The following is a 12,185-nucleotide window of genomic DNA, read 5'->3' as shown; positions in this document are numbered from 1 at the left end:
ACCCTAACCCTACCCCACCCCATCCAATCACAGCAGATGGCCCCGCCCCTCCCTGAGCCTGGTTCTGCTGGAGGTTTCTTCCTGTTAAAAGGGAGTTTTTCCTCCCCACTGTTGCCAAAGTGCTTGCTCATAGGGGTCATATGATTGTTGGGTTTTCTCTCTATGTATTATTGCAGGGTCTACCTTACAATATAAAGCGCCTTGAGGTGACTGTTGTTGTGATTTGGTGCTATATAAATAAAACTGGATTGAATTGCTGTCACATGAAAATAAAAATCAATAAAAATGAAAAGTTAGTTACAAAGTAGCATGGATTGTTGCCATCAATAATAATAACAACATGACAAACCTTTAAAAAAATGTAACTAGTGTTTACCTTAAAGGCATATTTCCTGCTGATGTGGTCATCCACCGACAACATAGATATGTGAAAACTGGGCAACAGGATGCTTCCTAGGATGCTATCCTCTTTTTCATCTGCAGCAACGAAAGAGAAAAGTCTGCAGGTTGAAACATATTTATGGCAGCAATCTGATTCAATAAGGTTTCAGACTGGGAGATTTGTGGGTCAGACTGGTACAAAATATTCTTCTTCTGTTTGTGTTATGTTTGCTCTTATTAGTACGTGTCAATCAAACGCATGGCCCAGAATGATAGGAGATAGTGTTGATATTTAAATATTCGTTTATCAAGCTGTAAAGATTCCCAGGAAGAACGAGGAGGGAGAAATAGCCTTTGGAAGAAGGAACATCGTTGGATAGATTAGATTAGATTAGATTAGTCCATCCCATGGGGAATGGGAGCAGTAACAAAGGTGTTGCGTTTATATTTTTGTTCAGTGTATTATACAGCATTATTTCAACTTTAACTTTCTCAGCTGTAGGAGACACAAATCATAACAAATATGAATCGTGTGTGTTAGCACAAGGTTAATATCTGCATGAGGCAGAAACAGGAGAAAACGATTTCTCAGGGGATTTAAAGAAGCTGGAGAGAAAAACAAAGCCAGGTGATGGACATGCATCGGTGTGGGTTACTCTTTCTGAGAGCAGTGCAAAGATAAGATAAGATAAGATAAGATAGAACTTTATTAATCCCTCGGGTGGGTTCCTCTGGGAAATTCGATTTCCAAAAAAGCACAGCACCGACAGAAGTTACAGAGTTACAGAATATTTTATATATATATATATATATATATATATATATATATATATATATACATACATACACACACACATATATAAATACAGAGACAATATAAATAAAATATACGAAGGGGATAAATAGAATAAATAGGAATAAAAATAAAAATACAAGTGAATTGCACATTTCAAGTATTGAGTCTATTGCACTGTTGACTATTTACAAAAGTATTGCACAAGGTATTGTACAGTGAGGTGAAGAGGCACTACAGCTTAGTTGTTCCCCCCTCCTTTGTCCTCCTGTCTCCCCTCCCTTTCCCCTCCAGAGAGGAGTTAAACAGTTTGATGGCGTGTGGGACAAAGGAGTTTTTAAGTCTGTTAGTTCTTGTCTTGGGGAGAAGCAACCTGTCACTGAACAGACTCTTCTGGTTGTTTATGGCCGTGTGTAGAGGATGCCCAGCATTGTTCATAATGTCCAGCAGTTTCTTTAATGTCCTTTTCTCTGCCACTGTCACCAGAGTGTCCAGCTTCATGCTGACCACAGAGCTAGCCTTCCTGATCAGTTTCTCCAGCCTGGATGAGTCCTTCTTTGCTGTGCTGCTCCCCCAGCACACCACAGCATAGAAAAGTACTCCAGCAACCACCGACTGGTAAAACATCCTCAGGAGCTTCCTGCAGATGTTAAAAGACCTCAGCCTCCTGAGGAAGTACAGTCGGCTTTGGGCTTTTTTATACAGGTGCTCTGTGTTGCATGACCAGTCCAGTTTATTGTCCACCCACAGCCCGAGGTACTTGTACTTGTTGACCACCTCCACCTCCTCCCCCTCTATCTGAACCGGCAGTGGACCTTCTCTGGACCTCCCGAAGTCCACAACCAGTTCCTTAGTCTTTGAGGTGTTGAGTTGCAGGTGGTTTGTGTGACTCCATGCGACAAAGTTCCTCACCAGACTTCTGTACTCCTCTTCCTGATCATCCCAGATACACCCCATGATGGCCGTGTCGTCTGCAAACTTCTGAATATGGCATAATTCAGAGTTGTAGCAGAAGTCAGAGGTGTACAGGGTGAAGAGAAGAGGGGACAGCACAGTTCCCTGTGGTGCTCCTGTGCTGCTGACCACAGTGTCAGACGTGATGTCCTTCAGCCTGACGTACTGTGGTCTGTCGGTGAGGTAGTCGGAGATCCAAGCCACCAGGCAGGGGTCCACCTCCATCCTGTTCAGTTTTTCCTGAAGCATACAGGGCCGGATGGTATTAAAGGCACTGGAAAAGTCAAGAAACAGGATCCTGACCGTGCCTTTTCCCCCATCCAGGTGTGAGTGGGCTCTGTGTAGGAGGTACAGGATGGCATCCTCCACTCCGACACCCGCCTTGTATGCAAACTGTAGTGGGTCCTGGGCATGTTGTACCTGTGGTCGGAGGAGGTTGAGGAAGAGCCGCTCTAGAGTCTTCATAAGATGTGACGTCAGTGCCACCGGTCGGAAGTCATTCAGCTCATTGGGCCGGTTCTTTTTGGGGACCGGGACGATGCAGGATGTCTTCCATAGGGCGGGCACTCTCCCCAGTCGCAGACTGAGGTTGAAGACTCGTTGTAGCGGCTCCCCAAGTTCAGCAGCACACGCCTTAAGCATCCTAGGACACACCTTGTCTGGGCCTGCTGCCTTTCTGGGGCGAAGCTTCCTCAGTTGTCTCCTGACCTGATCCACTGTGACACTGGGAGATGTTTGGGAGGAGGGGAGGGGGGGAGATGTCTTGCTGCTGAGAGAGGGATTGGAGGAGGGGGGTGTCATGGTGTCAGGAAGGGGGGGAAGCGAGGGAGGTAGGAGAGTGGGGATTGGACTCTGTAGTGAAGGTGAGGGTGGGGGGGTTGTGGGCTGGTCAAACCTGTTGAAGAAGTTGTTGAGTTCGTTTGCCTTCTCCACAGTCCCCCCCGCTGTGGTTTTCTTGGTGTTGTGGCCTGTGATGGTTTTCACACCATTCCAGACCTCCCTCATATTGTTCCTCTCCAACTTCTGCTCCACCTTCCTCCTGTAGGTGTCCTTTGCTTCCCTCAGGCAGCGTTTCACCTCCCGCTGTGCTGCCTTCATCTCCTCCTTCACTTTGCTCCTGAAAGCCTTCTTCTTCATGTTGAGGACAGATTTGACTTCCTGTGTTACCCACGGTTTGTTATTAGGATAACACCGTACCGTCTTAGCAGGGGCGACCGTGTCCACACAAAAGTTGAGGTAGTCTGTAGGACAGTGTGTCGCCCCCTCTATGTCCTCACCATGTGGGCTCAGGAGCACATCCCAGTCTGTGGTGTCATAGCAGTCTCTCAGAGCATCCTCCTTTTCTGGGGTCCATCTCCGGATGGAGCGCGTTGTGACCGGCTGCCTTTGGACGAGGGGTGTGTATTGTGGCTGTAGGTAAACCAGGTTGTGGTCTGACTTCCCTAGTGGGGGGAGGGGGGTGGCTCTGTATGCATCTCTCACATTAGCATACAGTAGGTCAATTGTCCTGTTGCTCCTTGTGGGACAATTCACAAACTGGTGAAAAGCAGCCAGAGTAGAGTCCAGTGTGGCATGGTTAAAGTCTCCAGATATAATAATGAAAGCCTCGGGGTTTTGTGTCTGAAGTAGATGTCAACATAGTACAAGTACATAAACTTCCCTGCAGCATGGCTTCCTTAACTGCAGCTTGAAGTTGTGTTGGGATTAGTGGAAACCAGTTATATTTGTGAATCAGCGAAGTAATAACCAGTGCTTTCAGTTTTTTGAATTATATTTCCCGAGGCTTAAAACCTGGAGTCACTGTTAGAGATATTTAGTAGATGTTTTCATAGTGAATCTGTGCCCTGCTGTAAAGAGCTGAAGTAAGAGAAACAAGTGAGGCAAATGAAGAAGAATGCAATACCAGTATATTTAATCATTATATACTGATGTCTGATTTTGCCATATATATTACAAAATTCTCCAAATGAAATTGAATGACGCCTCATGAACAATAACAGCTGTGATGGTTGCAGCTGTGATTCTGTCACCTCTGTGCAGTATCATGTTTCATGCGATCTAAAGGCAGCACAGTACATGCACTGCGGCACAAAACCACAGAGCCTCCAACGCGCATTACTGTTTGCTTTAGCCGAGGCGCTGCGGCTGTTCTGGCTCGTCCCTGATGTTGAATGGCTCCAGCTGGCTTACAGAGCCGACATCTCAACGTTATCAGGTAAGAAAGCAGTGAGGAGGCGATATGTGACCTCTGTAAACACTTTGCTGTTGAGTTTATGATCTCAGTCAATCGTCATATTTAATAAAAATTTAATCTTGTTCATATTATGTTTCAGACGATTATGGGCTATGATTGGCTAATGACTGATGAATAAAACTTGTTCTCGATGTTTCAAAATGGGACTTAAAAACTCTTTATGTTAAATATGTTACAAGTAACAGTTATTTCTAAATAGTAACTTTTAATTCATTCTGTGGTTTGTGGGACACAAACAACTGAAGAAAGTTTAGTATAAAAAAAAGAAATGGGTTGTAGTAGTTATAACAACAACAACGATGCTTTGGATGTGTCAATTTTTGGTTGGATCTATTAAATCTGGCAGATTTACTAAATTTGGACTCCAAGTTAATTAAAGCTGAATGAAATTTAATTCACGGATCCATGTCATGTTCATCTTAATCAAGATAAAGTATACTTGTGTTTTTAAATGGAAATTTGGTGGCATGATAAAATGATGTTCATTCGACAGATGACTTTAATAATAATAATAATACATTTTATTTAAAAATGCCTTTCAAGACAACCAATGACACTTAATAATAGAATAAAACATGTAATAGAACGAAGACAAAATGAAGAACAATAGAAACAAAAGCACAAGATTAACAAACAGTGGGTAATGCAGGCAGCTGAGTTTTGAACCAGTTGAAGCTTATGGAGGTATTCTGGGGGGAGACCATGAAAGAGAGAATTACAATAGTCAAGGCGGGAGATAACGAGACTGTGGACAAGGATGGACGTAGGCTGGGTGGAAAGAGAAGGATGTAATCTGTTAATGTTGCGTAGATGGAAGTAGGCAGAGCAGGTGAGATTATTGACGTGAGATTTAAAGGATAGTGAACTGTCTAGGATGACCAAGGCTCTTAACCTGAGGAGAAGGGAAAACTGTGCAGTTATCGATAGAGAGAGAGAAATGGTTCGCCTTCAAAAGGTTGGATTTGGTGCCAATAGGGAGGATTTCAGTTTTATCCTCATTAAGCTTGAGAAAATTAGAGCTGAACCAGGATTTTAGTTCAGATAGACATTCTGTAAGGGAAGAAGGTGGGAGGAATCAAATGTGTGGAGAATGGTACCAAGAGGATGTATATTATGAAGAGAAGAAGGCCTAAGACTGAGCCTTGGGGTACACCAGAGGTGACCGGGAAAAGACGAGAGCGGGATGATTTCAGTTGAATAAACTGGGAGCGGTCAAGGAGACATAACTGGAACCAGGCTAGGGTGTGAGAGATGGTGTCGAAGACCGAGCTCAGATCCAAAAGGACGACTTTGTAAGATCACCTGCTCAGTGATTTCATTATGTTTCTAAAGAAATTAAAGAAAACTTCATTGTTGGATTATATTAGTGCTTTTTCGTGGTGATGGATTTGCAGACTGACAGAGAATAACTGACGTGGTATAACTGACATGACAGGCAACTTACTGTTACCTTAAAACATGAGCTTTATAAATAGTTAATGTCTAATCACTGGGAATAAACAGAGATCTGCTTATCAAATTGCACCTCTGAAAACTATGATTTAAGTCTTTAAATGACGTCTCTGCCTCGCTCTGATAATACCAAAATTGGCAGTGTAAATGTAAATACACTAATTTATTTTATCTCGATGAGCTCTGCAGTCGGAGGGATGATTAACATCTTTGCCCTTACAGAAAGAATATAATTTACCACATTTCCAAGATCTCAACCTGAAGCAGCTCCTTAGAATAAAGCGACAGAGCCAGAAGGAGGCAAACGGAAAAAGAAAACGTTATTATCCGAAAGCTGTGCATGTCTCTTCTCTGGCTAGCAAAGCCAATCAACATGCAGCTCTCCCCTCGGGTTGTCGTGTAAGCTGCCGATCGCACCCTGGAAGAAGCTGATTCATCAGTTTATGGAGATGGAAAAATCCCTCTGAAGGTGCAGAAAGCATTAAGGAGGAAAGAGGAGCTTTTATGAACGCAGTTCTAAATTTGTGATGTTGCACCACACGTGACCTCTAAGTAATAAAAACAGTACAACAAAACTGTTGATGTATTTCGTTATAACCATGTAAAGCACTTTGTGCTACATTTTTGTATGAAAAGTGCTTTATAAATAAAGATTGATTGATTGAGAAGTTCGGCCATCCGGGAGGGGCTCAGAGTAGAGCTGCTGCTGCTCCACATCGAAAGGAGCCAGCTGAGGTGGTTCGGGTATCTGACAAGGATGCCTCCTGAGCCCCTCCTGGGTGAGGTGTTCCAGGCATGTCCCACCGGGAGGAGGCCCCGGGGCAGACCCAGGACACGCTGGAGAGATTAAATCTCTCGGCTGGCCTGGGAACGCCTTGGTATTCCCCCGGATAAGCTGGAGGAGGTGGCTGGGGAGAGGGAGGTCTGGGCCTCTTTGCTTAGGCTGCTGCTACCGCGACCCGGCCTCGGATAAAGCGGATGAAGATGGATGGATGGATGGATGGATGGATGGATGGATGGATGATTGATTGATTGATTATGTCAGCGTGTTGAAGTTGCTGGCCATGACAACGTTTTTACCACCACAGACTGATTCTTTGAAATGAAAGTAGAGCTAAAGAAAGGTGTACTCACGCTTGTAATCAATATTGAGAGGACAGTATTCCATCACAGAGACTGAATGAAAACCATTATGATGCCGTGTGACGGATAACAATCAAGTGTGCAAAACCTTTGCTGTATATTTATTACGACATTAGGCAGCTATACTACTCAGAAATAAAGGCCTCGTATGTAAACAGTGCATATCTTCCACATCTTGATATTTGTAAACAGGTGTGAAGGTACACACGGTTGACAAGCCTCGAACTTTTCTTAAAGTGCCAACATGAAGAGATGCATGTGTGTTTGTGTGTCCTCACCACGGTAGTAGAAGAGGCACATGTCAGACAGGACGAACCACCTCTTCTTCCACAGCTTCATGCCTGTACTGTCCTGAATGAGTCAAAGGTCATCAGTGAGACAAAATATAACAATTATAGAGAACGTTATTATTTTCAAACACACGTTCTCATCTCTTGCTTCCTCTTCAAGTCTGAACTGGCTCTTCTCCAGCCTTTCCTGTTAAACAGCCTCCATCACCTCCTCTTTGTTATCTCTTCATAAAGCAGTGACAGATTTGCCTCAGTGGGTGCCTGAAGCAAAGACCTGTGCTCTGTTCGTGATGCCGACGCTGGCACCTAATTACTGCATCAATGACAAGTTTTAAGTCTTTGGTACTTTCAGCAATATAATGCGTTGGCCACACTGATATCAGCTCTGCAGTGAAAGGGTTTGCTGGGTGGAGTTGACTAAAACTTGACGAGGGTCATCAAGCTTTATTCAGTCTTCACTGCTATGGTGAGAGGTCCCCTAACCAGGCAAACACTGACCCACTACAGAGCTCCGTGGGGCACAACACTTAAAGAAAGTGATAAACACAAGCTGATTCAGGGTGGTGTGTAGCAGTGAGGCGAAGACACATAGCAGGAATACCGTACTCCCATTTACTAACTGTCCATAGTCACTGTAGTGTTTGCTGCAGCAGAGCTGAAAAATTCAACTCATTTTATTTACACAGTGCCAAATCACAACAGTTTCCTCAAGCTGCTTTATTTTATGAGGTAAAGTCCCCACAATAACAGAGAGAAAGCTGGGACAACCAAATGACCCCCAATGAACAAGTCCTTAGGCAACAGTAAGAAGGTAAAACTCCCTTATAACAGGAAACAACCTCCGGCAGAACCAGGCTCAGGGAGGGGCGGGGCCTGATCATTCTGGATTTAACAGGAAGCCAAAACAGGAGAAATCTGCTCTCTTTCTAGTCCCTGTCAGGACTCTTGCTGCAGCATTTTGGATTAGCTGAAGGCTTTTCAGGGAGTTTTTAGGATAATAATGGATTACAGTCGTCCAGCCTGGAAGTAACAAATGCATGAACTCGTTTTTCAGCGTCACTTTGTGAAAAGATATTTGGAATCTGTGGTCAGCCTCCTTTGGCCAGCTTATTATCCCAGCAGGTTACCTGAACACAGGCAGGGCGTAGGTGCCGACTGCCAGGTTTTAATGGTTGCAGCTTTCCTAGCGGCCTCTTTGTGATCCCCATTTGCCTGTAGAATTCCTAAGTACTTCTAGTTGTTGTCAGTGTTGCCTTCTGCTAGTACAATCACCTCATTTCTGACTACCTTTGCTCTCTTTGCAACCATCCAAATACACTTCTCCGGTCTGAACGATATTCTGATGTCATTGCTGTATATCCTGGTGGTGTGGATCACTGAATCAATAGAGGCATCATATGTTATTTCAGTATGCCCTAACTCCATCCTTGGTGGGGCTGTTCTCATATACTCCCCCGTGCCACTGAGCATAATCTTGGATGGTTCAATGGAGAACATCCACTTTATTCTCCTGGCTTCTGTCTCCAGGATCTTCAAGCAGCCAGCTAAGGCTGTGAGTCTTTGTTTGGCACTTTATTAGGCCACAGTTACAGACAGCTGTTGATACTTCTTAGGCAGCCCTTTCTTCATCACGCCTTTCAGCAGTTGCGACAGTTAGCTAACTACTCTGTGCTGCCTTGATCTTAGCCTCTACTCTCCTTCACCATGGACGGTACTGCTCCTTGTGGCTGCTCATGTTTAAGCACCTCGGGCGACTGTTGTGATTTGGCGCTGTATAAATAAAGTTGAATTGAACTGTAGCCAAGGATCTCAGTCATCACTGCTGCCATGCTGTAGATCAGCTAGTTGGTTTTAGTAATGGTCACAGCAACGATTCTCCTTAATACGTACAGACCCATACATGATTACATTTTTATTACATTAGGTAAACTAAGCTGGTCCACTGACTGCTGAAATAGTCAACACAATCATGCAACATTTTGACTGGAAATCACTCAGAGACAACACAAAGTCATCTATATGGTGGCAGTCTGGACACCAGATCCAGTTCCAGAATTCCACAAATTCAACGACGTCCGATAAGCCTTCCTCATTACCTGTTTGTAAAGCCAGCTGCTCCTCACCACTGGGGCATTGGGGTTTCTCTTGATTGAGTTGGACCTCTTGCCAAAGTTGTGGACTTTCCTGGAAGACCTAGAAGGCTGTTTAAAGACGTTGATAGATGATGAATGTAGAGAATTTGGATGCCTAACATGTAACAACAGCTGCATAGAGAAAACATTAGATACATTTAAATGCACACAGTGTTTTAATAACAATTCACCAAAAAAATTAACCCCGCAGACCTGTACACAGAATTTATAAAATTACGAGCTGGTTACAGTGAAAATCGCCTTCTTGAAAAAGACTAAATTTACAGTTCAGTATTAAATATTACTATAAAATGAACTACATACAAAGTGTGTTTGAATGGCAGAGATGTCATGGCTCAGTGTCTCACTGAGTCTCACAGGCCTGAGCGTGCGCTGGAAGCAGTTTGTAATTCTTACCTTGTTTTAACAGCAGCTCACCACAAACAGACATTTTGGACTTTTGACTGTATTTCCAGAAGTTTTACAGCTTTTCCTACTGATAAAATCCTCTTTTATGGCCGTTCACACAACAGAGTGATCAGGAATAAACAATTAAATGACAGAAAAGTGTCACGCTCCCATGTCTCTCTGACTGGCCCACACTGGCTACAGGTTTGGTTTGTGTTTTTCTTTCTCTCTCTCCTCCCCATTGTCTCCTGCCTGCCTGGGCGGAGCTTGTTACTGGGCTCTCACCTTTGGCCCACTCACCTGGGCTGATTGCCACCACCTGCTGCTGATCTGTAGTGATTATGCTGCTGCTATTTAAGGTGAAATCGCTGGCTTAAACTACCCATCGTCTCTGTATATAGATCCCCCGGACCTGTTTGCGGACCCCTAGTGACATTCCTGTGTAGTGATGGTCAAATGAAGCTTTCTGAAGCTTGTATTGAAAAACGGTTCATTACTCGAAGCTTTTCAACACAGTCCTCTCTGGTGACATCTGGTGGCCAAAAATATGAAGCGCAGCTTGAATCCACAAAATAAAACCAACTGCTTCATTATGACTGCTCACTCTACAGAGCGGTGTCCTGTCTGATATTGGGCTGCTGTTGTGTTGCTTTGAACGTGTATTTTTTGGTGGTTAAAAAAATGTGTTTTACTTGTTTAATAAATAGTTTTGACCAGTAAACATGTTCAAACATGCACCATGGTGTGGTCTTTCTTTGCTTGTGACGTCTTGATGTTGGTAAATACAATAATTGAAAAACACCACATTACATATAATAATGTACAACACATTATGGAGTATGCTTCTGCTGTGAGGTCCCGCCTCCATGCACTTGTGCAATTAATCGCTAGACGGGTATATTTATAAATAATATTATATTAGGGACATTTTCCCAGACATATTTTTGACCTGGGGGTAGAATTGATTGTGAAACGGAAAAGGAAAATGCTTATGAACTTGCAAATTAAAAACATGATGCATTGACGGTAACCCTTTCTCATTTTTATTTAAGAAGAGAATTTGTTCCACTGTGCGATGGCCGAACCTGTTCCTTTTCGTGGAGATAATTTCTCCTGCATTAAGGAAAATCCCTTCACATGGCCCAGAGGAGGCTGGAGCGCACAGAAACTGGTAGAGATGCAGTTATACAGTCTACCTGGGCCCCACAAACTATCAGCTAAAGAGAATAGATAGATTACATTGCTGCACATTTTGCAGACTAACATTTTCAGATTAATTAAACAATAAAATATATATTTTTACAACATTACATGTAAAGAATCAAGTGGGAGTTTTTCTAAAGTTATTTAATGATATTTATATTATGGAAGCAGATTTTTGACATTTTACCTTTTTCCCGTTGTCAGATAAAATAAACGCACAAAACAAAAGCAAACGGCCAGAACACAAAGCTGGAAAACCCACCCGACTGACCAAAATCAACTCAAAATCCTCCCACACAACAGAACCTCCGAATCAGTGGTTCGCTATCTGTCACCATGAAACACTCCACAAATCCCGTGAATGATTCACTTCCTTATTAACCATTGAATCAGACACTGAAGCAGTTAGGCTCTAAATGAAGCTTCGGACGTCACTGATCACGTGACCCTGGCCAAACGAATCAAGCTTCGACACAGAGCTTCTGAAGCACCGGAGCTTCAGCTTCAAGCGAGCCATCACTATTCCTGTGTGTGGCATCGTTAGTGGCCGAAGACGAGCGAGTGTGAGTGGAGGAAAAATGGTGGTGCGTTTCCCTTTCCTCTTCTCCCTGGAGCCCTGGACCCCCACCCAACTCACTACAGATATATATGTATAGCACTCGTGTGTTCCCTTTGTAAATAAATTAGACGTTTTGTCTTTAAGAATTGTGTCTGTGTTTGAGTGCGTTCCATCACCGTGACAAAAAGTTTCTGGTTTTCAATTTCTACTATAGAAATTTCTTTTTTCTTTTATGACAAAATTGAAAAAACAAAAATAAAAGTGGACAGTCTGGTCTATCAGAGCCTTTTCTGTAATTTTTCTTACAGTTTAAGTCCAAAGAGTCATGCAGACAGATTGTTTCTTTGTCACAGCAGCTGCTTCTTCATCATGTAGAAAATCAGTTAAATATGTACCTTTTGACAGAAAGGACAGAAAGGAGAGTTTCACCTCCTTTCCCACTTTGACCTTAAGTGGAGCGGCCCACTTAAGGTCAAAGTGGGCTGATGTAAAATGAGTTTGACACCCCTGATTTAACTTAACAAGAGTCTGGTTGTAAATGAGGCTCTCACACAAAAACAGCAGCCTATGCAACTACATAAAACAACAACTCGGTGCAAAATGCACGATAAGGTCA

At 43.3% G+C, this 12,185-nt stretch overlaps 1 protein-coding gene across 8 annotated transcripts in view; it reads right to left on the bottom strand.

Annotated features, from left to right (window-relative positions):
• Positions 1-12,185, bottom strand: part of LOC113009022 (pleckstrin homology domain-containing family A member 5-like) — a 163,361-nt gene that overhangs the window by 63,050 nt on the left and 88,126 nt on the right. For all 8 annotated transcript variants that reach the window (XM_080291519.1, XM_080291522.1, XM_080291518.1 and 5 more), the window contains 3 exons: positions 9,364-9,468; positions 7,256-7,328; positions 377-477 (listed from right to left, as the gene is read on the bottom strand). In XM_080291519.1, coding sequence (XP_080147645.1) covers positions 377-477; positions 7,256-7,328; positions 9,364-9,468 — 279 coding nt within the window. The remainder of the gene's footprint in view (positions 1-376; positions 478-7,255; positions 7,329-9,363; positions 9,469-12,185) is intronic.

Source organism: Astatotilapia calliptera, chromosome 17 (assembly GCF_964374335.1).
Source record: "Astatotilapia calliptera chromosome 17, fAstCal68.1, whole genome shotgun sequence".
NCBI classification, from domain to species: domain Eukaryota; kingdom Metazoa; phylum Chordata; class Actinopteri; order Cichliformes; family Cichlidae; genus Astatotilapia; species Astatotilapia calliptera.
The sequence above is the reverse complement of the archived record's forward strand: the minus strand, read 5'-3'. Positions and strand labels throughout refer to the sequence as shown.